The sequence below is a fragment of the Rhinopithecus bieti genome, unplaced genomic scaffold, assembly GCF_001698545.2.
Source record: "Rhinopithecus bieti isolate Rb0 unplaced genomic scaffold, ASM169854v2 scaffold_2350, whole genome shotgun sequence".
In the NCBI taxonomy this organism is placed as follows: domain Eukaryota; kingdom Metazoa; phylum Chordata; class Mammalia; order Primates; family Cercopithecidae; genus Rhinopithecus; species Rhinopithecus bieti.
The window spans coordinates 413204-441172 of NW_016803902.1; the positions used below are offsets into that span (position 1 = coordinate 413204).

General features: G+C 41.9%; 1 protein-coding gene across 1 annotated transcript; it reads right to left on the reverse strand.

Annotated features, from left to right (window-relative positions):
• Positions 1-32: 32 nt before the first annotated feature.
• On the reverse strand, positions 33-27969 carry SPTY2D1 (SPT2 chromatin protein domain containing 1). Its single transcript, XM_017858182.1, has 6 exons — positions 27679-27969; positions 10482-10596; positions 8187-9722; positions 5925-6099; positions 5092-5169; positions 33-3582 (listed from the first exon to the last, which is right to left on the reverse strand). The coding sequence occupies exons 1-6, from the start codon at positions 27736-27738 to the stop codon at positions 3489-3491; spliced, it is 2058 nt and encodes a 685-aa protein (XP_017713671.1). The 5' UTR covers positions 27739-27969; the 3' UTR covers positions 33-3488.

The window sequence follows — 27969 nt, forward strand, 5'->3', positions numbered from 1 at the left end:
AGTTTTAATCAATAAATGCAAACCAGCAAAAATATCAGTAAAATATTTTAATGCCTACAATTTCTTATATACATAAATTGCAAAACTTTCACCTGTATATGCAAAAGTATATTCTCTTGCAGGTCAACAGCACCAGAAAACAAGCTAAGCTACCTAAAAATTTTTTTAACTTGATTTGTCCATTATGTAAAAGACAGGATGGATTTAATAACTCCAAAGAAATCTCTATCTCACTCTTAATCATACACTAAACGTCTGAATATTTAATCACATCCACTCAGAAAATAAATAGTAGTCTAATATATTCAATACATTGAAAATAAAACAACCAGTCTCTCTTCATATATTTATTCTCTTTCCAAACATGTTTTGGTCTCCTGCTATATCTCAGAAATTTACTAATAGCTGCTTTTAAGTTACAAAATACAAAACAACTTATTTCTTAGGGAAAATCTTGGGGATTACATTAAAAATGAAAATTTGAGTTCCCACATCCTTCTTTTTTTGAGACGGAGTCTCACTCTTGTCACCCAGGCTGGAGTGCAGTGGCACTATCTTGGTTCACTGCAACCTCCGCCTCCTGGGTTCAAGCGATTCTCTTGCCTCAGCCTCCCCAGTAGCTGGGATTACAGGTGCGTGCCACCACACCTGGCTAATTTTTAAATTTTTAGTAGAGACGGGGTCTCACCATGTTGGCCAGGCTGGTCTCGAACTCCTGGTCTCCAGTGATCTGCCCACCTCGGCCTCCCAAAGTGCTGGGATTACAGGCTTGAGCCACCAGGCGCCCGGCCAGACTTACTTTTTTGTTAACGGTCTTTGAACCTTTTCACGGCACACATGTAAGGCTGCCTGTGACATGTGGTACCCTGGCCTCCAACTGGACATAACTGCATTTATAGTTTAGAGAAAATACAAAGTTCTGAAAGTAGCCTTAAAAGAAGAGCTCTTTGCTTTGACATAGCAGTATCAAAAGCAAGTGGGACTGTGCAATCAGAGCCATGAGTTTTATGAAAACTACTTTCCTTTCACATCGTTTGTTAGAAAATGCCACACCCATCATCATGTAACATTATTACAATCATGAAATATCACTACATTCGTGATTAACATTACCCAAAAGGCACATCTTCAAATGTTGAATTAAGAAAATCCAAAAATCAAAACAGTAGAGAATACATTAAAAATCAAGCATTTAATTTGTAAACCTTAATTAAATAACAGCCTACTCCAGTTTCTTCAAAGGTTTGTGAGCTTTTTATAAGAGTGGTCAGGAAGTGCAGAAGAACAACATGGAAGACAGGATTTGGAAACAAGTCCAAAATTTAAAAGACTTAACCTTTTTTTTCCTTTTAAATGAGCCACAGAAGTGCTCTTTTATAATGCTGATGCAAATCAACATTTATATTACAGAAATGCACTCAGAAGTAACAGACACACAAGGTTAAAACCTGATTCTTCCCACTAAGTTCTGGAAATTTATTCTAATATAATGGTGCCTTTCTGTACAAACAACTGTACCATATCATAAATTTACTACTAGTAAACTTTAAGCTACCAGAAATCTTTCAGCTGTGACAAGCACTTGATTGTAATGACAGATTTCAGAGTCTGAATATTGAAAAAAATATATATATCCAATAAAAAATTTTTGAAGGGGGAATAAAAGCACATAAATGGCAGCAGAGGACCTGGTGTTCTAAGCCTGTTTTATTACATGGGACATCACACTACCCTTAATTTCACTGAAGGTATCTGAGATGGGTGAGATAAAATCAATAGGATTTTCTACTACCATTGTAGCAGTTCTATATGTAGTTACAAAGGGTGTCATTCCTAGTGATGATGACACCTTTCATGGGATTCAACTTAAAAATTAAATCCTTGCACTTTCAAAGTTTGAAACTCAATTCAAAATGAGTCAGTCATAAAAGCCTGGCTCATATGGTCCCATTAAAGGAGGCTAACAATGGTAATCTATAATACCCAGACTTGAAGAATAAAGACTTTATGGATAAAAAGGAATAAACCAAAACATTTGGGCCATTGAAGTATAAGGGCCTGTTGTAGGACAATCCCTCCTACTTCCTAATCTCCCCCATACAATGGCTTAAGATAGCCAGAATGTTTATTGTAGAACGTTTATTATTCCTACAAGCTTATGTCTCACTTCCCCCAAGCCTCCGTACTTACAGTCAAGGACAAATGCTCTCTAGCATCATATCTCATTTTCTGTTGCTGACAGTTCTTGAGACTTGGCTTCCTTCCAGCCTGATCCTAAGTCAGCCTGACTGGAACTGCTTGGACTTGAAGCTTAAGGGATATTAAGCCTATATTTATGACTTTAAAAAGGGTGAAAATGAGTTTCCACAGCTCAGTAAAATAACGGTAACAAGGAACATCCCTTCCTACCTGGGGAAAAAAATCTCTTCACAGTGCATAGTTTGAAATCAAAGTGCAATATGGGCAAAAAGAGAAGGTGGTGCTCTCGATACCATAAATTCAGTTTTTGGTTTTCTGCCATTAATATTTGCTAACAAATTCAAGCTAAAAAATGAAGTCATTAATGTCACGAGGTACGGGGCACCTTGGGATTTCAAAATATTTTATGATGGGGAAGGGGAGGAGGGGGGAGCCTCACATGTTACTTCCTTATTTTATAAACTATTACTCTTTCAAATCTAATGTTTGAATAAAATATTTTTTCTTCAATATAAAATGAACTTTTTTAGATAAAATCAATCAGCACAGTGACCTTGTCTATCTTACACTAAAGCCAACATAACAGTATATCTGAAAGGAAAATTTAGAAAACAATATTATACTGTTATAACCTGTATTTTAACTTGAAAATTTTTTCATTAATTCTAGCCACCTAAATTAATAAGTAAGAATGCTCAGCATCCAATCCATGAATACAGAATTTATTCTACTTTGTACTTCAAAGTCACAGGATGACATCCATATGATAGTTATAAATTCTACTCTACATTTTCAAGTTCTCAATCCATAGATTAGGACAAGTCACTTTATTGCTGGCAACATTCATGGAAGGTCCAGGTTTCTTATAAAAAGACTAATTTTGATTGGGAGCAGGGCAGTGCCCTACTCACAGATCAGCAGAATTATAGAAATCAAGAGACAACCTTTTTTTTCCTTTCAAAGTAGCAAAGGAACAATAAAAGATTGGCTGACTGGTGACTGGCCCCACATAAGAGTGCATAGCTCATCAGGATCAAGGCTGGCATCTGTGAACAGTTAACTTCATAAGAGCACATGTGGGCATTATATCCTCTGCATTACAGATTTCACCCTGGAAAATATCTGAAAATATTTTATGCTCAAATGACAGCCTGCAAATGACAGTATGCATTCCTTCTCCTTGAGTACCCAAGTATAAATCTAAAATGATAAGGGGACTTCTTCAGTCTGAAGGCAGGAAATCCTTGCAGCAGAGCAGCTCTAGAATTTCATAAAAATAAAAGCAGCAGCTAACGCCTCTTCAGCTTCTTGGCCCTTCGACGTTGCATTTCTTCTTCTTCACGTCTCATTTCCTCTAAGTCCTCTTGCATACCTAGTCTTAAGCTGCCAAAGAATTTTTAAAGGGTATTTGTTAATATACATGAGATGATCACTTTCCTTAAAAAGAATGAAATTTCCAACTGGGAGCTCACATGGATTGTGCTGATGCTCTCAAAATGCTTCAAGGCTTTACCACTGAAAACAAACTAGCAGGGATTTTTTTTTTACCAAGGGTCACAGACCCTAATTGTAGTGGGAAAAAGAACTCACACACCACAAAAACCTTAGTATTTCCATTAAAATAATAAAATATAAGTTTATCTCAATAGCTTTTAAAAATAAACAGCAAGAAGCATTTATTCATTAACATTCTATTCTTGTTCTCTTCCAACACTTTAGTTTGAAATTTTATGGGCAAGAGGGAGAAAAAGATTTAGTATACTGGCTTGAGGCTGAGATGAATTATTTACCTATAATAACATTATGGCTGGGCACGGTGGCTCACGCCTGTAATCCCAGCACTTTGGGAGGCCGAGCCAGGCGGATCACCTGAGGTCAGGAGTTTCAGACCAGCCTGGCCAACATATAGTGAAACCCTGTCTCTACTAAAAATTACAAATATTAGCTGGGCGTGGTAGTACACAACTGGAGTCCCAGCTACTTGGGAAGCTGAGGCAGAAGAACTGCTTGAACCCGGGAGGCGGGGGTTGCAGTGAGCCACAATCATGCCACCGCACTCCAGCCTCGGTGACAGAGTCTTAGACCCCATCTCTTAAAAAAAAACAAAAAACAAACCACTATAAACAAAGTAATTACTTTTTACCCCAGTGGAGAAATTATCATTAGCTTACTATCAGACAGCCAAACAGAAATCAGAGGAAATATAATATACCTATATCCCTGAGGCCAGCAATGTTACAGGTTACCAAGATTGAGATGTGTCTGATACAGAAAGAAAAGCAAGAATTTGCTACAACAGGATTAGGGAAAGCGTCTAACATTTACTGTGTATCCATACATGTGAGGCACTACACTAGGCACCTTGTACACATGTCTTAATCCTCGTAATACTTAAATGAGTAAAACAGTATATTCTCATTTTACAGAAGAAAATAGGCTGGGCATGGTGGCTCACATTTATAATCCCAACACTTTGGGAGGCTAAGACAGGAGGATTGCTTGACCCCAGGACTTTGGGACCAGCCTGGATAACAAAGCAAGACCCCATCTCTTAAAAACAAACAAAAAAACCAGTGACGGTCCAGTGCAGTGGCTCATGCCTGTAATCCCAGCACTGTGGGAGGCTGAGATGGGAGGATCACTTCAGGCCAAGAGTTTGAGACTAGCCTGGTCAACACAGTGAGACCCCATCTCTGTTAAAAAACAAAAAAACAAAAACCAGTGAAAAAACAGAACTGTTAAGGAATTTGTCTAAGGCCCTACAGCTAGTAAACAGGATTGGAATCCAGAATTCTCTGGCCCAAAGCCCCAGTTCCCAATGGTGCAACTGTAGCAATAAGCAGAAAGGAATTTTAGGACATTTTGCACAAGTGTGTTAAATTTTATGCTTACCTCTTTGCTTCTTCCTTCTGCTGCTCTTTCCAACTACTTTCCATGTAACGTAAGGCATAATCACTTTCATCTTTGTATCTGACAAAAGGAAATCAAAATGATAAAAAGAGAAAACTTCAATTTTCAAAAGGAACTACGTCCTCTCATTTAAAAAATCAGTATCTCCTTTAAAACTAAATCAAGCACACGTTTAGAATTACTCCTTGCTTGGCATCGAGTGAGGGGAGTGGAGGATGGATAGAGGTAGGTTTCTGAAGTAAAGACAATTTTTAGATAAGCCCTTATTACCCTCAGAGGGCAACTATTCTGAAGCTAATGTTCATGAAGGTACCAATCCTACAGTGCTTCCTCAACTCACTCACCTACATTTACTTGATAATTTATATTAAAATTTGAAAGCACAGTATATATGAAAATTATTTTATATATAATAATCTAATTAGAGCTTCATGACCATCATGAGGTGGGGAAAGACTTTAGACCAGAGGAAACTGAAGCAGATAGGTTAACGGACCAAGAACATACAGCTTGTTCTTTCAAGAGCCAATCTACTTCTACTACACTAAGCTGCTTCAATCTCACTAAATATATATCTTGTAACAATTTAAAAGGGTTTTTTTTGTTCCTCATGCAAATAACTACAGAAACTATTTTGAATTAAATATAAAATATTTAGTGCTAAAAGAGTACATTTATTTAAAACAACAATCACACAAGGGTTCCTAATTAAGAATTATATTCAGTGCCTCTACTATTAGCTTATTACCCCATGACATGAATTATTTAAAATAAGAAAAGGATGTCATAGTTATCTGAATCTTCTTTAGTCTTACTTTTTTCGGTCATAACCAAAAATTTCTCTAATGTGCTTGGATATTTCTTCCTGAGGCTCTCCTTCATCTTCGATAAAATCTTCCATTTCAGAGTCGTATTCATCATCATCATCATCTTCCTCATCATATTCTCGCTGCCTTTTGTAACCAGTAGGGTAGGGAAGCCTTTGAGGACCTAAGAAACCATAAAGAATATTGCAACTTAAAATGGTTCCAATGCAGTTCTATGTAAACTGAAATTGTGAGTCATCATTAAGATGGTATCCTTAAAAACCAAAGCAAGCAGGCTGACCCTTAGCACGGAGTCATCATCCTTGCTGTGTCATGGTATCCAGGAGGAACAGCACTCTTGTTTTATCCCAGGGCTTACCAGAAATGTCTTGTTCCATTTTCTAGCTTAGTAGTGCCAATATTTCTGAATTTATGAGATCGGTAAAATTTCTTTTTTTTTTTTTTTTTTGAGACAGAGTTTCACTCGTTGCCTAGGCTGGAGTGCAATGGTGCAATCTCGGCTCACTGCAACCTCTGCCTTCCAGGTTCAAGCAGTTCCAGTTCTCCTGCCTCAGCCTCCCGAGTAGCTGGGATTACAGGCATGTGCCACCACGCCTGGCTAATTTTGTATTTTTAGTAGAGATGGGGTTTCTCCATGTTGGTCAGGCTGGTCTCAAACTCCCAACCTCAGGTGATCTGCCTGCCTTGGCCTCCCAAAGTGCTGGGATTACAGGCGTGAGCCACTGCACCTGGCCAAGATCAGCAAAATTTCTAAAAATAATACAGTTTACAAACCTCCACAGAATCATTAACTTTTGCCAAGTAAAGACCAAAAGTAGCAGCTACCATCTACTATAATCACAATTTCATTTAAAAATTTAAAGTTGAATGAAGTATGAATGATTCTCAGGATTATTATTCAAACTGAGTAACTTTGACTGTAGGAAAACTCACTACATCATCCTTATTTTGTCATTCTGCCAAAAGACTGATAAAACTTTGCATTTTTTTTTATCAAATGCTTTGATTAAGACAGGCATTGATCAACAGCCCAGCATCTGGGAACAACTACTTTCTAGTTTTTGATTACAGACACTTCTTTTGTTCTTCTACGGTTGTTATAATATGCATGGCTTGTCTCCCTAGCTTAGTTTCTCAACCTTAGCTCCATGACATTTCGGACCAAATAATTCTTTGTTGTCAGGGGGCTATCCCCTGCACTGTTTGTCAGCAGCATCCCTGTCCTCTATTCAGTAGATGTCAGTAGCATCCCCCATAGCCCCAGTTGTGACGATTGCCAAAAGTCCCCTGGAGGGCAAAACTGCCCTTGTTAAGAATCAATGGTCTAGCTTAACTAGGAAATTTAAAACAAGTAATTCAATCATTGGTTCCTTTTTATATCTCCATGGAGCCTAACAAGTGCTTTAATAAATGCCTATTAGCATAAAGCAAGTATGACCTAGCAGCTAGCAGGTGCCACCAATGATCACATACCTTGGGACAGTAGATTCCTGAAGGATCAGTGTTTAGGACCTTGATACTAACCATTATAACAGGCAGAAACACAAGTACAATCTAAAAACAGTTCCTGGCACATAATGGGTGCCCAAGAAATATCTGCTGAATAAGCTTCCAATTACACTCTGATCCTTGAAGACAAGTCTCTTTAGTCCTCAGGAAAAAGTAGATTAATTCATCCACTGTAGCATACATATATGTCACGTACATTCACCCTGAATGTTCACAAATCACAAAGCTAAGTTTATCACACTTGGAGACGTTTCAAGGGTGAACACAGAGATCCTAGACAAGTCTCTTTCTAAAGACCTTTCCAAGCCATGATCATTAAAGGAACTCTCAGCAGGGCATAGTGACTCATGCCTATAATCCCAGCAGTTTGGGAAGCTGAGGAAGGCGGATCTCTGAGCCCAGGAGTTAGAAACAAGTATAGGTAACATATTGAGACCCCATCTCTATAAAAAATAAAAAGTTAGCCAGGCATGGTGGCACATGCCTATAGTCCCAGCTACTTGGGAAGCTAAGGTGGGAGAACTGCTTGAGCCTGTGATTGACCCTGTCTCAAAAACAAAACAAAACAAAAAAAAAAGGAACTCTCAACCACAGGACAGATAAAACATCATGATTCTATCAAAACTACAGTACATTAAAGGACAGCACATGAGGGGTTCACAGGGTCCCTGATAATATAAAAACTCTTTCCAATTTCCTAATGCCAAATATATACTCTTATAGGATGAGGGGAAATTTTACCTTGGGCAGATCTGTAGCCAGATAGGGGAGGCTTCATTCCATTCATCTGTCCATTGCTGGACCGGCTAATGATATTCTTGGAAGAAATTGTTTCGGAGACAACAGTGCACTTAGGCTTTATCGTGGGACCTGAGCTACTAACTGTTCGCCCAGGTCTCAAGCTGCTCACTGGTCTTCCTGGGACTGAACTACTGACAGTCCGTCCAGCTGGAACTGAGCCACTTACGGATCTCCCAGGGCCACTGACAGACCGCCCAGGGGGGCCTGAGCCACTCACTGGTCGTCGAAGTTCATGTGGACTGCTCACAGGTCGGCCAGGGCCACGAGAGCTGCCCAAGGGTCTTGCAGAACTACCTGAACCACTGATGGGATGCCCAGGGCCACTTGAGCTGCTTGCAGGTTGTCCAGGGCCACATGTACCACTGACTGTCCGCCTAGAGGGATTTGAGTCATTGGTTGGCTTCTTGGACCCACTGATTGATCGCTCAGGTCCTGAGCTGGAGCTGCCATTCTGGCGCTTAGGCACAGGGCCAGAACTAACTGTGGGTCGAGCAACTCCTGTGCTGGGCTGCCCAGGGGCTGAGCTAGAGCTGCTGCCTGGCTGCCTGACACCTGGACTCTTAGCCTTATTGTGTGGGGTGACCATGGGCCCAGGCCTGGAATGGCTAGGATGGGATGGAGATTTTTTGGCTTTGTGCTCAATAGCAGATTTCTGAGTCCTGCTAGCAGGAGTCTTTGGGACACTTGGTGAAGAGGTGCTGGAATAAGGCTTTCCAGCTCCATTGAAAACAGGTCTGTCGTGGCCCTCACGAAGTGAGGGTTGGGAGCTATTGCCAGATCCTGCCTTGATCCTCTCTCCTGGCATGGATTTGGATGAAGACAAAGCAAGGTGTTTCTCATTGGCCATGCTGGGTCTTGATTTCTTCTCAGCATGAGGAAGGGGCATTCCTTTGGAAGAAGGATGCCTGTCTCCAGAACCTCTGCTTAGTTTTGTGCCCACACTTTCTTTCTGAGAGGGTGCCTTTTTGGACACAGTTGGAGGTAGTTTTCCATCTGTCTCAAGTTTTTTTCTCCGATGCTTTCGTTCAAGGAATTCTCGCTCCCTAAGTTCTTCTGCAGTCATAGGTCGCTCTTCTGATTTCTTCACTATCTTGATTTCCACTGGTTCAAACTGCTTTTTCTCAGCCAGCCTGAGTAAATCAGTGAAGTTCATAGGTGGTGGGGCACTTTTAAGGGGGACCTTTGGTTTGCTTTCAACTTTGGGAGGTTCTTGCTCTTCCTCATACTCCTGTTCTGACTCTGCGTGATTGTACTCAAGGAATTCATTCTCTTCTTCCATTTCATACTCTCGGTCGGTTCCTTGGCTGGTATGGCTTTCTGTTGCCTGCCTCTTCTTTGACTTTTCCTCAATAGGAATCCCATTGTAACCATGGAAATTATCCTTTGTCCTCTTGGCCATAGCTCTTGCTTTCTTGTCATGTTTGAGCTCAATTCGCTTTTTCACTAGTTCCTCTTTTCTCCTTTTCTCCTCTAAGGCTAAAAGGGACAAAACAAGAATATGTTATTATTTCAAGATCTCAAGATTGCTCAAGTGAAAATACAATGTTCAGGTTACAGTTTGAAGACATCTAGGAATCAAATGAGGAAGTCATTTGAACAAGTATCAAATGAGTCATCTTTACATAATGAGTGGGAGACATATGGGTTTTTCTATATGACTAAAGCAAGTGGGAGACTTAGTTTTCAGCTTTAAATATAGAAAATACTTCAAACCAAATGCATTACCAAGTTAAGAGAACATTAGTATCCACTTAGCAGTTGTTATTAATTACGATTCAATGAATACTTAAACATATTGAATCAGTTTCTTTGTATTTGCATGAAGTAGAACTATTTGAGATAAAGACGTTAAAACTTATCTCTAGTTTAGCCTTTTAGATAGCATTCTGTTAATAAAAATTAAAACGCAAAATGGGTAGAAACACTTTCAGAACCAAAGTTAAAGAATGGAGTTCTGATTGGGGACTTACTATGGCCAATTAGAAGACATGGCTACTAACCCCCAAAAATCTGTTACTTCAAGGGGAGAAAAAAAGAAAATGTTTATACAAATGATCGAGATAACATATGTAAAGCCATGAATACAGTCAGTTAACCTGGACACACACACACACACACACACACCCTCCCAAATCTGTTGACCTGTTATGTTTTTATAAACAGCCACTGGTTTAGTACAAGCTAGATGTGAAGATGGAAGACTTTAAAATTGAGAATAAGGCTATAGATACATACCTTTCCGTCTAAGCTCCTCTTCTTTCCTTTTAAGAAAAGCTTGTACAGCTGCTGATTGGACACCTTTAACTTTTGGGTCTTTTTTTGGAGGCCCCACTGCCAAACTATACCTTTTCTAAAAACAAAAACAGTAAAAGTTACAAGCAATTCAACTTTTAAAATACATTATTAGGTATAAGGCACTGTGCCAGGTAATAAGAGGTATAAATGTTAACTATGAAACCTATTCTGAATAACTGAGAGATCATATAACCCATAGTAAAGCTTAGCTATAAAATTTCAGACTAAATATTTATTATATATGATGATTTTTGGGTACAAAGTTTCTACGTAATATCCCAAAATCATGCATAAATGAACAATTCACAGAAGCATTGTTTTCAGGCTATTTTCCAAAAAAGTACCTGGACTGGGTAACTAAATGAAATCACCACCTAGAAGAATCGACTATTTGTGTTTTAAAATTCTGATTTAGGCTGGGCTCAGGGGCTCACACCTGTAATCTCAACACTTTGGGAGGCCGAGGCAGGTGAATCATGAGGTCTGGAGTTCAAGACCAGCCTGGCCAACATGGTGAAACCCTATCTCTACTAAAAACCCAAAAAATTAACTGGGCATAGTGGCGGGTGCCTGTAATCCCAGCTATTTGGGAGGCTGAGGCAGGAGAATTGCTTGTACCTGGGAGGCAGAGGTTGCAGTGAGCCAAGATCCTGCCACTGCACTCCAGCCCAGGTGACAGAGAAGACTCCATCTCAAAAAAAAAATTCTGATTTAGGCCAGGTGCAGTGGCTCACACCTATAATCCCAACACTTTGGGAGGCTGAGGCGGGCAGATTACCTGTGTCAGGAGTTGGCAACCAGCCTGGCCAACATAGTGAAACTCCATCTCTACCAAAAATACAAAAATTAGCCGGGCGTGGCGGCGCATGCCTATAATCCCAGCTGCTTAGGAGGCTGAGGCAGGACAATGGCTTTAACACAGGAGGCAGAAGTTGCAGTGAGCCGACATTGCACCACTGCACTCCAGGTTGGCGAAAGAGCAAAACTCCGTCTCAATCAATCAATCAATCAATCAGTAAGTAAATGTATAAAATTCTGAGTTAAAAAATAGCCTGCCTTAGAATGAAGCATTTCGAAGTCCAACTTTTCAAACAAACAGAAAAAACTACTCCTCACAACTATTTTCTCTCCTGACTACTCCAGATGATTTTCTAGTAGGGACTCATAGCTACGTGTGTTATTTCGCCTAGAATGTGGAAACACTGAGGTTTTACTTTGACCACACACAAAGACTAGGGGCAAACCACAGTAAAAAAGCATTTCAAAAAATCTATGCAATAAAGGCCCAATTCCCGGCAACCTTTAACTGTAGCTCTTATGTTCAGTAAATGTTAATTTGCCTCGCAAACTTTTTCAGACAGGTTCCTATAACACCCCAAAAATGCTTACATTATCCTGGCACAGATGAAGCCTCTGGACCTCAGTTTTTATAGAACTGCATCAAGAAAGTACTAAACTCAAGTAATATTAATTTGAACTACAAAAGGAAAAATATTTCCACTTTATAAGCACCCATTATGAGAGAAATATGATGAACATAGAGCTAAAATAAATTCAGACCAGGGATGAGTCACCTCTAGGACCATTCCAAATTAAATCCAGGAAATGAGATTTTTAAAGTATCCTCCTTTTTTTGTTTTGTTAGGCAGATGCATTCTCATCGAATGTACCTGTTGCTATGGCTAGCAGAAAAAGAAACATGTCCAAGAACAAATTGAGACAACTTAGGAACCAAAAAACTATTCCCAAATATGTATGAAATTCTTGGAGGAAAACCAAAATATATGTGCTTACTCTACGGCTGCCAAATACGACATATCTTGAAACAGGCTGGAAGTTCCGAGTAAATTAGTCTGCCAACGAAGCAGCTAGCCAAGGAAGCAGGCTCTAATCCAACCTGAAAATCTTGCATGATGGCAATGCTGAGAAGTGACATATCCCTAATAGAGAGAAATCCCAAGACAGCATCCAGATTTCTTTCCCAGTCACCTTGGCTAGGCCACAATGAGATCCTTTAAAGTCCGTATCTTTGTAAATTTTAGACTCTTTCCATAGTGGATAGGGGCTCAATATTTAAAGGAGAAAAAGGAGAAGGAAAGGGAGAGAAGAAAGAGAATACTGCTAACTTAACTAGATATATATAAAATTGTCCTTGTTTACAAGAAAAGAACCACAAACACAGGTCTTAATCACAAGGAGCTTACATTTTCATTGTGGAAAGGGCACCATGAATATGATTCAAATTAAGACATACAAAAACTTGTAAGCAGAGGCACACACTCACTCTACTCCATCCCATTAATGGATTTGGAAGCAGAGGAAGGTGGATTTTCTTTTCACCAACACTTAAGATTTTCCTGGCCAGTCGCAGTGGCTCATGTCCGTAATCCTAGCACTTTGGGAGGCTGAGGCGGGAGGATCGCTTGAGCCCAGGAGTTAAGAGCCCAGCCTGGGCAACATGGTGAGAACTCATCTCTTTAAAAAAAGAAAAAAAAGGCTGGGTGCAGTGGCTCACGCCTGTAATCCCAGAACTTTGGGAGGCTGAGGCAGGCGGATCACAGGGTCAGGAGATCGAGACCATCCTGGCCAACATGGTAAAACCCCATCTCTACAAAAAATACAAAAATTAGCTGGGCATGGTGGTGCCTGCGTGTAAACCCAGCTACTTGGGAGGCTGAAGCAGGAGAATCGCTTGAACCAGGGAGTCAGAGGCTGCAGTGAGCCAAAATCATGCCACTGCACTCCAGCCTGGCGACAGAGCAAGACTCCGTCTCAATAAACAAAAAACAAAAATTTCCTGTCCCTGTCCATTATATAGCTCATAGAGTTATAAAGCCCCATACAAATCAAAGCCCCATACAAGGTTTTCCCCAAGAAAAATGCAAATACATATATTAGCGTTACTTATTTAAAACAGGACTGGTTTGCTGTCCAAATAACCCAGCACTGAGCACTATCTAACATGAATTTGGGATAGATATCTTTCGTCTTAACCTGGGACTGCAAGAGATAGAAAGTGGGATATGACAAACCAAAAAGCTGCTCTTGACTGAATACTGGTATCCAAAAGGGAAAACATCAGTGTCAATGGGACATAATTTAATGCAGTGTTTATTAGCAAGCTTCAGTCATTTGCATACTACCTTTATGATTTTTGCCTTTGTGGTATACTACCCCTACTATTACTTACTAATTTTAAAAAATATACAGAGTTCACCGGGTGCGGTGGTTCATGCCTGTAATCCCAGCACTTTGGGAGGACAAAGAGGGCAGATCACTTAATGTCAGGAGTTCAAGACCAGCCTGGCCTCGAACTCTGGTGAAACCCCATCTCCACTAAAAGTACAAAAAGTAGCCAGGCATGGTGGCTCATGCCTGTAGTCCCAGCTACTTGGGAGGCCGAGGCACAAGAATCACTTGAACCTGGGAGGCAGAGGTTGCAGTGAGCCAAGATCACGCCACTGCACTCCAGCCTGGACAACAGAGTGAGACTTGGTCTCAAAAAAAAAAAAACAAACCACAGACCTAACATCATGACCTATTATTACAGCTTTACCTCAGCAATAATATCCATAAAATGACTGACTTGAACAACTAGTTACATTTTTCCAATTCATATAAAAATACATACTATTAAGCCAGGTGTGGTGGCTTACGCCTGTAATCCCAGCACTTTGGGAGGCCGAGGTGGGCGGATCACGAGGTCAGGAGATCGAGACCATCCTGGCTAACATGGTGAAACCCCCATCTCTACTAAAAACACAAAAAAATTAGCCAGGCATGGTGGCAGGCGCCTGTAGTTCCAGCTACTCGTGAGGCTGAGGCAGTAATTGCTTGAACCCAGGAGGCAGAGGGTTGCAGTGAGCCGAGATTGCACCACTGCACTTTAGCCTGGGTGATTGTACTCCAGCCTGAGTGAGAAGAGCAAAACTCCATTTCAAAAAAGAAAAAAAAAGAAAGAAACAAAACACTGACTTAGGGAACAAAAATACAGGAAAGGTAGAAAAGGAAGGTGGTGTTCAGGGACTCAGATTTGCTTTGAAAAGAATAACAAAGGCTACTTTTAGCTTTTTTTTTCAAAGTATACACCTATTCTCATCAATTTATATGTTGATTTCAAATTCTGCCTTTTTAAACACCTCTAATCTTTAAGGATACTTAAGCTGGTCTCACATTTAACCCAACAACTTTGCAGTACTTGTTGTCCTGTCCTTATGATGCAGAAGAAATTCAATAAATCTATGCAACGTCTATTTTGTTGATCTTCTAAACAACTTAAAAAGCTAGCAGTAAGGCAAGGTCAGCACTGCTTTAATGAGGCTTAATCTTGTTTATATGAACTGAGCCATAATCAATTAATTTCTTATATCCTCTGTAGCTTAAAAATGTACTCAGGCCAGGCATAGTGGCTCATACTTGTAATTCCAGCACTTTGGGAGGCTAATTCGAGAGGATTGCTTGAGCACAGGAGTTCAAGACCAGCCTGGGCAACATAGGGAGACCCTGTCTCTCCAAACAATTTAAAAATTAGCTGGGCACAGTGGCACACACCTGTGGTCCCAGCTACTCGGGAGGCTGAGGCAGGAGGATTGTCTCAGCCAGGGAGGTCGAGGCTGCAGTGAGCTGTGGTTGTGCTACTGCACTCCAGCCTGAGCAACAGAGTAAGACCCTATCTCAAAAAAAAAAAAACAAAAAAAACCTCAAAAACCAAAAAAAACCTCAACAGCACAAATACCAGTAAAATATTAAAACACTCTTAGACAAAGTTGAGGTTCACAGCCTTGAAAAAAGACTGGGTCACTACAGATCATCTTTATATTTTTGGAAATATCTTTGAATGGCCAGGCATGGTGGCTCATGTCTGTAATCCCAAAACTTTGGGAGACTGAGGTGAGAGGACTGATTGAGTCCAGGAGTTCGAAACTAGCCTGGGCAGCATACTGAGACCCCCATCTCTACAAAATATACAAAAATTAGCCGAACATTGTGATGCACACCTGTAGTCCCAGCTACATAGCTGATGTGGGAGGATGGCTTGAGCCCAGGAGGTAGAGGCTGCAGTGAGCCATGATTGTGCCACTGTACTCTAGCCTGGGTTACAGAGCAAGACTCTGTCTCAAAAAGAAAATCTTTGAGATGTAATTCATATATCACAAAATTCATCCATTTAATGTATAGAATTAAATGGTTTTTGATATACAGACCCTTAAACATGGTGCATGGGATGCCACCACCCTGTGCAGTAAGAAAAAATTCCGGCTGAGAGCGGTGGCTCATCCCTGTAATCCCTGCACTTTGGGAGGCCAAGGCGGGCGGATCACCTGAGCTCAGGAGTTCAAGACTAGCCTGGCCAACATGATGAAACCCCATCTCTACTAAAAGCACAAAAAATTAGCTGGGCGTGATGGCGCATACCTATAATCCCAGCTACTCAGGAGGCTGAGGCAGGAGAATTGCTTGAACCCAGGAGGTGGAGGTTGCAGTGAGCTGAGACCACGCCACTGTACTCCAGCCTGGGCAACAAGAGCAAAACTCCGTCTCAAAACAACAACAACAACAACAACAACAACATTCCATGTATAACTTTTGACTCCCAAAAAACTTAACTACTAACAACTCAAAGTTGACCAGAAGCCTTACTGATAACATAGTCAATTAACATACATTTTATGCATCATGATATACCTTTTTCTTAATTGTTTTAAATATTTCTAGGCTATGTTCATCTGCAGGTTTTTTTAAGTTGTCACAAATTTTAAAAAAACTTATTGGAAAAAAATCCACGTATAAGCGGGTCCACACATTTCAAGCCTTTTTTTTTTTTTTTTTTTTTTTTTGAGACGGAGTCTTGCTCTGTCGCCCAGGCTGGAGTGCATTGGCACAATCTCGGCTCACTGCAACCTCCACCTTCTGGGTTCAGGCCATTCTCCTGCCTCAGCCTCCCGAGCAGCTGGGACTACAGGCGCCCGTCACCACACCTGGCTTTTTTTTTTTTTTTTTTGTATTTTAGTAAAGACGGGGTTTCACTGTGTTAGGCAGGATGGTCTTGATCTCCTGACTTCATGATCCGCCCGCCTTGGCCTTCCAAAGTGCTGGGATTACAGGCGTGAGCCACCACGCCCAGCCACAAGCCTATGTTGTTGAAGGGTCAAACTGCATCCACAGAGTTTTATAACCAACACCACCATCTGATTCCAGAATATTTTAATCATCCTCCCAAAAAATCTCTTGGCTTTAGCAATGACTCCACGCTCTCGTCTCCCCTCAGACCCTGGCAAACGCTAATCTACGTTCTGTCTCTATGCATTTACCAATTCTGGACATTGCATATAAATGAAATCATATGTGGCTATGATGGTTAATTTTATATGTCAACTTGACTAGGCTATAATACCCAGTTATTTAATCAAACATTAAGCATTACTGTGAAGGTATTTTGTAGATATAATATCTACAATCAGTTGACTTCAGGGTAAAGAAAATTACCCTCCATAATGTGGATGGGTCTCATCCAATCATGACAATGAAGGCATAAGAGCAAAACCCGAGGCTTCTAAGAAGAGGAATTCTATCTCAAACTACAGCATGAACTCCTGTCTGATTTTCTAGCCTGCTGGCCTGCCCTAGAAATTTCAGACTTGTCAGGCCTCCATAATCAATTCTCTAAAATAAATCTTACTGGCTCCATGGAGAACACTGACAGATACAGTAGCCTTTTGTATCTGGCTTATTTCACTAAGCATGTTTTCAAGGTTCATGTTGTAGCATGTATCAATATTTCCTTCCTTTTTGTGGCTGAATAATATTCCATTGTAGAGATATACCATGCATTATTTTTATATTCATCAGCTGAATATTCGAACTGTCTCTACTTTTTGGCTATTATGAATAATGCTGCTGTGAACATTTGTGTACAAGTTTTTATGTGGATGCACATCTTCCTTTCTATTAGGTATATGACCACAGATCTTTTTTTCATTGAGCAGGCAAGACCTTTCAAAAGGGGGTTGCAATAGACCCTGGTATCAAAAGATGTGTTGTAATGAAATATTTTAAAAAACAGTTCCCCACAGGCGTGGCCCAGTGGAGAATCATTTTTAAAAAGACAGAAAAAAAAAAAGCTTCAGGCTGGATTACATTACATTCTATTTAATAACCCAGAAGAACTATTTGGCACTTCCCCTCGTATCACATGGTCACATTTAGCCTAGCAGCAGCACATCAAGATGGACCCATCAATTCTGAATCTGATTCAAGGCACCAGGCTGCTTCATTGTTTGAGCTTCATGGAAAGCAGCTGGACAAGAGTTTCTTTTATCCTAAGCATATCCATTTTATTACACTGCAAGCCACCTCCGTCATTCTGCCACACCCCAATGAATGATCCACCACAGTGAAATTTGTCATTTAAATACAACATCAGAGATTTTGCCAAGATTTGTAATTCTGAAGCCAAGAGCTTTAGAAAATTTTAAGCCACTTTAAGACATACCTGTTCCTTTCATTTAAACTGTATCATCTAGGCCAGATTAAGAAAATAAGGAGACATCAGTCTAGAAATATGTGTACACCAAATACTGTATGTTATGTTGGAATCAATAGTCAATCCCTGGCCAGCGCAATGGCTCATGCCTGTAATCTCAGCACTTTGGGAGGCCGAGGCGGGTGGATCACCTGAGGTCAGGAGTTCAACACCAGCCTGACCAACATGGAGAAACCCCATTTCTACTAAAAATACAAAACTAGCCAGGTGGGATGGCGCATTGCCTGTAATCCCAGCTACTCGGGAGGCTGAGGCAGGAGAATTGCTTGAACCTGGGAGGCGGAGGTTGTGGTGAGCCAAGATTGCGCCACTGCACTCCAGCCTGGGCGACAGAGTGAGACTCCATCTCGAGAACAAACAAACAAAAAAAAGTCAATCCCTCCATGAAAGCTGTTCTTTACCCAGGAGATAACATATTGTTTCAATTGTAGAAAATATACATTTCTTGATGGCTTTACATAAGAGATTTATACCTGCTTAGAATTAGGAGTTAGGAATATTCAAAGAATGCTACATCCTTAACTTTAATAATTACCACACAGTTTTAAAAAATTTTCTCAGAACATCAGAGTCAGAGAAAGAAAGTAGGCCTGGAAAACCAATAGTTCCATTAGAACTGCTTAGCTGGATGGCTAAGAGGATAAAAATTAATAACCTGCACCAAAAGATGCTACTCATAATTGCTATGGAGTTAAATGTAAACATTACTGTTATTGTGTTTATAAAAACATACCTGATTATAAAATGTAATAATATCAGATAGGTGTCTCATGGAGTCTCTAGTCCAACCTCTATGTTAGAAATGGCCCAGGACACCTGTGTATTTACTGGCAATCACACAGTTTATAGCAGAGTCTGAATTAGAATCCAGATCGCCTAACTCAGCCCCAAAAGTGTTCTCACTACAACACACCTCACCTCTTTTTTTTTTTTTTTTTAAAGAAATACATAGGGTCTTGCTTGATCTGTCACCCAGGCGGCTGGAGTGCAGTGGCATGACCTTGGCTCACTGTGGCCTCAAACTCCTGGGCTCCAGTGACTCTCCCACCTCAGGTTCCTGAGTAGCTGGGACTACAGGCACACACCACCACAACTGGCTATTAATAATTTTTGTACTTTTTGTAGAGATGGAGGGGTCTCACTTTGTTGCCCATGCTGGTCACTTCTAATTTAACTCCAACACTTTTTTTTTTTTTGAGATGGAGTCTCACTCTGTTGCCCAGGCTAGAGTGCAGTGGCGTGGTCTCGGCTCACTGGGGTTCAAGCAATTCTCCTGCCTCAGCCTCTCGAGTAGCTGGGATTACAGGCACCTGCCACCACACCCAGGTAATGTTATCTATTTTCAGTAGAGATGGGTTTCACCATGTTGGCCAGGCTGGTCTCGAACGCCTGACCTCATGATCCGCCCACCTCGGCCTCCCAAAGTGCTGGGATTACAGGCGTGAGCCACAATGCCTGACTCTAACACTTTCATCTCTAGTTTCTAATTTAACTCTAAAACTTGGATCCCTAGTTCTAACTTCCTTTCCCTAATTTCCACCTGCCTCTTGGATAATGCCAGTACTTCAGAAAGGTCTACAACTGTACCTCCATCTTATCCTCCCTCACCTTCAGAGTCTACTTCTGTTAACCATGCTGGCACTCTCCTAAACAAGCTGTAAACATCCTTCTGCCTATCAGTTTCCAAATGATTTTGGTTTGGCCTTTACATTTCTCTCCCATCAGACTCTACTGTATACTAAGAATGTCATTAAAAAAAAAAAAAAAAAATAGAGTTACTGCCTAAGGCTGGAGTTGGGGATAGGGAATTGGATGGGTTCAAGCTGTGTAGGTAACAACCTTCCTCACTATACCATCCTCAGTACACGTCCCTCATTCAACACAAGCTCATAATTAACAGCAAGAACTCTGGAGCTAATCTGCCTGGATTAGATTATCTGCTCTACCGCATCTAGCTTTATCACTTGTTAGCTGTGTGACCACGGGCAAGTTACAGGCCTCAGTTTCCTCATTAGTAAAATACTCTTCACTATATGGTTATTATGGTGATTAAATTAATTAATATATAAAGTGCTTCGAACAGTGCCTGGCACAGAGTAAGCACTATAAAGGTTGTTACTTAGAAAGAGATTATCTTGGTAGTGATGGGGAAGGGAAATAACAGAAAATCTATGGGAATAAGGTGAACAGTAGTTTCTAAAAGACCCTCTCCCTAAAACACCAGTTGAGAGGTACTGCTCTAGGTTAGAAATCCAACACTGCCCCAGACATGAGACAAGTAATCTTCAAATCTGTGAAAGAAAATGGAGAGTCTTTTTGGGGATTCTAAAGGTTGTTCAGCCCTGAGGAGGTTGACTTTGGAGACGGAGTCTTGGAGCATGACCTCTTAATTAATGACCTTTTGCTTTAAATTAACTTCCTCATGTTCTTGTACCAGGCTCAGACCACATGGCTGAGATAAAAGACCCCTGGCCAGGTGCGGTGGCTCATGTCTATAATCCCAGCACTTTGGGAGGCCGAGGCAGGTGGATCACCTGAGGTCAGGAATTCGAGACCAGCCTGGCCAGCATGATGAAACCCCATCTCTACTAAAAATACAAAAAAAAAAAAAAGCTCCCCTATCCCATAGGGGTAAGCCCAGTGGAGAATCATGTTTAAAAAGAAAAACAGTCACAGGCGTGGTGGTACACGCCTGTAATCCCAGCAACCTGGAAGGCTGAGGCAAGAGAATGGGTTGAACCTGGGTAGCAGAGGTTGCAGAGAGCCAAGATCACACTATTGCACTCTAGCCTGGGCTACAGAGCAAGATTTCATCTCCAAAAACAACAACAACAAAAAACCCTTCACCAGGCGTGGTGGCTCACGTCTGTAACTCCAGCACTTTGGGAGGCCAAGGCAGATGGATCACTTGAGGTCAGGAGTTCGAGACCAGACTGGCCAACATGGTGAAACCCCATCTCTACTAAAAAATACAAAAATTAGCTGGGCATAATGGTGCATGTCTGTGGTCCCAGCTATTCGGGAGGCTGAGGCAGGAGAACTGATTGAACCAAGGAGGCAGAGGTTGTGGTGAGCTGAAATGGCGCCACTGGAATCCAGCCTGGGCGACAGAGCAAGACTGCCTCCAGAAAAAAAAAAAAAAAAAAAAAATTCTTGACTGAGATAAGAGATCCCTTGACTATTACATCCTTAATGTGGAATGTTAAATACACCCTTTCCAAAAAAGAAACACTGCCTACTACCAAATTGCTGCAACTATGCATTAACCTTGTATAGAAAATACTGAAATCCTGTTAAGCTTCCTCAGTCCTTGCCTATATAAAAGATTCTCAAATCTCTCCATTTTGGAGCACTTCATTTGGCTATTATGAATAATGCTGCTGTGAACATTTGTGTACAAGTTTTTTTTTTTTTTTGAGACAGAGTCTGGCTCTGTTGCCCGGGCTGGAGTACAGTGGCTGGATCTCAGCTCACTGCAAGCTCTGCCTCCCGGGTTCACGCCATTCTCCTGCCTCAGCCTCCCGAGTAGCTGGGACTACAGGCGCCCGCCACCTCGCCCGGCTAGGTTTTGTATTTTAGTAGAGACGAGGTTTCACTGTGTTAGCCAGGATGGTCTCGATCTCCTGACCTCGTGATCCGCCCGTCTCGGCCTCCCAAAGTGCTGGGATTACAGGCTTGAGCCACCGCGCCCGGCCGTGTACAAGTTTTAATGTGGATGTATGTTTTCCTTTCTCTTGGGCATATGATCATAGATCTTTTTAACATTGAGCTGGCAAGACCTTTCAAAAGGGGGTTGCAATCAAATCTTAGATGTGGTACTGGAATGTTTTAAAAGACAGCTCCCCTATCCCATAGGGGTAAGCCCAGTGGAGAATCATGCTTAAAAAGAAAAACAGTCACAGGCTGGGTTACATTATATTCTATTTAGTAAGGCAGAAGAACTATCTGGCACATAAGAGAATGCATACATCCTGAAATACACACATTTTGAAATTTTCTGCTGTAGGATTATCTGTCTGCTTTGTGGAGTCTGCGTCTTCCCAGGTAGCCATCCTCAAATTGCACTCAAATAAGCTCAATATCATATTGCCAGGACCTCGTTATTAAGGTGAACGGATCCAAGGGTGGGTAGCAATCCAGTTACAATCCATTATAGATCAAACGTTACCTGCAGAAAAAAGTCATCTACAGAAACTTTTTGTTGGCCCAGTGTTTTTTAAAAGAAAATGTAACTACTATGCAAATTGTAGGCTTCTTTTAAATACATGGAGCTTGGCATCTATCATTTTTTATCCAGACTACTTCAAGAATTTACATTATCTACCTGGCCCCTGAAGACATCTGAATTTGCTGTCCTAGTTAATGTCCTGGGCTCTTACTTTCACTACCTATGGTTCTTATCCTTAAGGGGCTATAGGCAGACCCCCAAATTCTGGTATACTTGGTACCACATGAAGGTTTGCCCTTTACCTTTTGGTTTGTGGCGGCGGAGGGTGGGGTGAGGGGGAGGTCACACCAGAGCTTCAGTAGCTTTTCTGGTTATTTTTCACAGTCTCACTGGGAGAAAGACCATATATGCTGTCTTATGCTTTACAAGCCATCAATTAGAGCTATGTGATGGCTGGGTGCCGTGGCTCGCGCCTGTAATTCCAGCACTTTGGGAGGTCAAGGCAGGCAGATCACTTGAGGCCAGGAGTTTGAGACCAGCCTGGTCAACATGGCAAAACCCCATCTCTTAACTAAAAATACAAAAGTTAGCTGGGCACGGTGGCGCACAGCTGCAGTCCCAGCTACTCAGGAGGCTGAGGCAGGAGAATCGCCTGACCCCGGGTGGCAGAGGTTGCAGTGAGCCCAGGTCGCATCACTGCATTCCAGCCTGGGCGAGAGTGAGACTTTGTCTCAAAAAAAAAAATTACAGCTACGTGAGGCCTGTAAGAATCCACATTCTAAGCTCTAGTATTCTACCAAAACAAGTTAAACTACTTTGTTTTTCCTACTGGAACCCAGGGAGGAAAATCAAGTGGAAGTTTACCAAAAATACCTTTTCTCCTTTATATATAAACAGCGCCAGTGATGACAACTTGTTTCATCACCTGAATCAGCGGTTATTATGTATTCAGTTTTCCACCGGGAAATGATAGTGTGCCTAATATTTCTGGGCCTGATGCAATTCTACCTTTAACATAAAAAAGTATTTCTGTTAAAAAGAAACAAAAAAATGATGATTAGGGAAATACTCATAGCTTCTCAAGACATACAATAGGTACCTTTAAAAAATAAAGCTCTGGCTGGGCGCAGTGTCTCACACCTGTAATCCTGGCACTTTAGGACGTCGAAGCAGGTGGATCACGAGCTCAGGAGATTGAGACCATCCTGACCAACATGGTGAAAACCCGTCTCTACTAAAGATACAAAAATTAGCTGGGTGTGGTGGCATGCGCCTGTAATCCCAACTACTCGGGAGGCCGAGGCAGGAGAATCACTTGCACCCGGAAGGCGGAGGTTGCAGTGAGCAGAGACAGCGCCACCGCACTCCAGTCTGATGACAGAACAAGACTCCATCTCAAAACAATAACAACAACAAAAAGCTCTGCAAAGAGTCTGAAGGGCTGAAGTGGCTGTACAGGTGTTTGAATTTTAGTCTAATAATTGCTAGTCACTGGATTTCCTTAGCATAGTAAAGGTCTGACCTAAGAACTCTGAAGACTTAAATTCTGAGCATTAGCTCTGATAGGTTCCAAATGAAGGTGGGAGGAGGAGTTGGCGAACAGGGAAAAATTGAACCAATCAATAGAGAGAGATGCAGCCTAGCTGTTACTGCAAAGCCTCTGTGGTTCTCAGATCAATTAATCAAGTAAGTTCATATCAGCAGGGTGTTTATAGGGCAGGGAGGGGTACAGTTGTCTTTTTTTTTTTTTCTTTTCTTTAATTTGAGACAGAGTTTCACTCTGTCACTCCGGCTGGAGTGCAGGGGCATGATCTCCACTCACTGCAACCTCTGTCTTACTGCAACCTCTGCCTCTCAGGTTCAAGCCATTCTCCTGCCTCAGCCTCCTGAGTAGCTGAGATTACAGGTGTGTGCCACCATGCCTGGCTAATTTTTGTGTTTTTAGTAGAGACGGGGTTTCACCACGTTGGCCTGGCTGGTCTCGAACTCCTGACCTCAGGTGATCTGCCCACCTTGGCCTCCCAAAGTGCTGGGATTACAGGTGTGAGCCACAGCGCCCGGCCAGAAATAAAGCTGTTAATTGATATGATAGTCCCCAACTCTCTATTTCTTTGTTTTTATAATTGTGAAATATCATAGACATAGTGTACAGTGTAAGAGATTATTACAAAGCAAGTATCCTTGAAAGCCACCATCCAAGTCAAGAAACATTTCAAGACAGGCCTGGCTCAGTGGTTCACACCTATACTCCCAGTAGTTTGGGAGGCTGAGTTGGGCTGATCACTTGAGGCCAAGAGTTTGATACCAGCCCTGTCTCTACTAAAAATACAAAAAAAAATAAAATAAAATAAACTGGGCGTGGCGGCGCACCCCTGTATTCCCAGCTACTCGGGAGGCTGAGGCAGGAGAATGACTTGAACCTGGGAGGCGGAGGTTGCAGTGAGCCAAGATTTCACCACTGCACTCCAGCCTGGGCAACAGAGACTCCATCTCAAGAAAAAAAAAAAAAGAAAAGAAAAGAAAAGAAAAGCTTTATTTCTTTTAAAATAGATGAACAAAAAAAAAAAAAGAAAGAAAAAACGCTTTATTTCTTTTAAAATAGATACAAAAAAGAACAAAAGCATTTATTTATGTTAAAATAGATGGAATAAATATGTGAAAATGTTAATATGCTAAATGTGGGGTTTGGGTATATAAGAAATGCGTTAACATTCCTTATGTTTGAAAGTATCCAAATTAAGCTGATAAAGAGAAAGTAAATGGAATAGTTAGATGAATCAAGTTACCGCAAATCAAGTAAAGCATGAAATTTGGCTGGGTGTGGTGGCTCACACCTGTAATTTCAGCACCACTTTGGGAGGCCAAATTGGGCGAATGACTTGAGGTCAGGAGTTCAAGACTAGCCTTGCCAACATGGTGAAACCCTGTCTCTACCAAAAATACAAAAGTTAGCTTGATGTGGTGGCGAGCGCCTGTAGTCCCAGCTACTCAGGAGGCTGAAGCAGGAGAATTGCTTGAACCCAGCAGGTGGAGGCTGCAGTGGGCCGAACCCATGCCACCGTACTCCAGCCTCCAGCCTGGGCAACAGAGTGAGACTCCATCTTAAAAAAAAAAAAAGGTCGGGCGCGGTGGCTCAAGCCTGTAATCCCAGCACTTTGGGAGGCCGAGACGGGCGGATCACGAGGTCAGGAGATCGAGACCAACCTGGCGAACATGGTGAAACCCCGTCTCTACTAAAAAATACAAAAAACTAGCCGGGCGAGGTGGCGGGCGCCTGTAGTCCCAGCTACTCGGGAGGCTGAGGCAGGAGAATGGCGTAAACCCGGGAGGCGGAGCTTGCAGTGAGCTGAGATCCGGCCACTGTACTCCAGCCTGGGCAGCAGAGCGAGACTCCGTCTCAAAAAAAAAAAAAAAAAAAGAAATTTAACTACAGCCTTATGGGTCTATTCCTCAAATAGTTTCTTTTGTGACTTTAATTCCATGTAAAAAGATAAGAATTATAATGCTGGTAACTAAATCAAACTTCTAGGCTTACTAGCTTTGGCGGGCAGCGGTCAGAGAATGCATGATTCATAAAATATATGGCTATATTATCAATTTTTTTTCTGACGGAGTTTTGCTCTTGTTGCCCAGGCTGGAGTGCAATGGCACAATCTCAGCTCACTGCAATCTCCGCCTCCTGGGTTCAAGCGATTCTCCTGTCCCAGCCTCAGCTGGGATTACAGGCGCACACCACCATGCCTGGCTAATTTTTGTATTTTTAGTAGAGACAGGGTTTCAGATTTGTCAGGCTGGTCTTGAACTCCTGACTTCAGGTGATCCTCCTGCCTAGGCCTCCCAAAGTGCTGGGATTACAGGTGTAAGTCATTGTACCCGGCCATCTATTAAATTTTAAATTACTTTTTCCGCCTTTTTGATTCCTGTTATTCCAATCGTAGATAATGCATATATTATGAAATATACACATATTTTGAAATTTTCTGCTTTAGGGTTATCTGTCTGCTTTTCTCCCAGCAGCTACTGGCTTTCAAAATAAGAAATGACTTAGTTCTGATTCTTCCATAGAACAGTCCTGAGCATCAAAGCTAGTCTTTGACCTCTACTGAAATTCAATAAGATCTAAAATGAAATATAGACCAAATTATGCAAAGATGAATGGTTACTAGACCCAATATTGATTCATCTGGAAAATTTACAGATGCTTCTAGAAAGTAAATCTGTTGATCTGGGTTTCAAAGGTTTGATTCTATACCTTCAACATGCAAAGCTTATGACGCATGGCTTAGAGGAATGGTTATTCCTCTAAGTTCTTGGGAACTTAGAGTTCTTGGGATAGGGGATGTCTGTGTGTGTGTGTATACACATACTCATAAACATAAATACAGACCTTTTTCAGATCAATATTTTCAAAGGGATAAAAGAATGAACTAGCCTCAGAAGACAAAAAAAAGGCAGAACAGAAAAAAATGAATATTGCAATATACGAATATCTAGGAAATGCACAGCACTTCGTGGGAGCTCATTTCTAGCTGAATTGACTTTGAGAGTCGTTTTAGTTCTACACCTCACTGCTCAAACCGCAGGCATCACCATGCAACTTATCGGTTTACAGCTGTGCTGTGGGTACCATCTGAAAATCTGGAAATGATTAGCTTATGCAAAACAGCCACAACCCCCAGAAACCAGGCGCTCTCCACCACTTTACCATTTAAGTCTTACACCACTCTTGCGACTGTAAGCGAACTGACAAACATCAACTGAGCAAATGGGACCTAGATTTTAAACAAAGACTGAAATCTGGAAGGCCACAAGTAAACGGAAGCTGAAACTAGCTTGCCTATTCTGTTGGCCAAGAATTTCGTGGAATCTGCTAAACTTCTCTTCCCAAAAATGATACTCATCTCCTGGGAGGTGATAATTTAATCACCTCGGTGGCTGAGTGGGTGGGGCCGCGTCAGAGAATTCTTTCAAGAAATCACTAACCGTTTGACTTGAAGATCGATGAGAAACCAGCCAAAAGGCTATCAGGCCAAGGACCCCAACCCCCGTAACTCCCTTACATACATACTTCCTTCCCAATCTCTGGGCTGAAGTTTATGCCGAAGCCAAAAACTACCAGCGCTAGAATCCACTGCGTGCCAGGCACAGCTCACTCAGCAGTTCTAACTAAAACACCCAAACCGCAAAGTCCCTGTTGCAGGGGTAAATAAGCCGGCGAAACCCATTCACAGGAAGGCTCCCGCACCTCGTCCCAAGTCCTTTTCCCCCGAGTTCCCAAGAGTATAAATTCAAGAAAAGAAAATAAGGCGTCCAGGTCTTTCCTCTCCCGGAGCCGATAGGCGGCTGCCTAGAAGTTCCATCGGCCACATACATTCCGAACTTGGAAGATTAGGGTCCCCCTACATGACGCCCCAGCTGCTACTTACCGGCACATTGTTGACACCTTGTCCCTTGGAAGCTATCAGGAGAATTTCTCTGAAGTCCATGTTGGGCCGAGGCGGGAGAAACTGGGGCCGGCACTCGGAAAGGACTGACAGCGCACCTAACCGAGGAGCCCAGCTACAGCCAAGTGCGCTGCCTCGGCAGCCCCACTGCCACCCCGCCTCTGCGGGACCACTTCCGGCGCCTTCCTATGCCGTCTGCCCGCCCCCTTCCCTCCACGGCCTATATCCTTTCAGGGCCGCCACAGCGCTCGCGAGTCCCTGCGCAACTTCCGC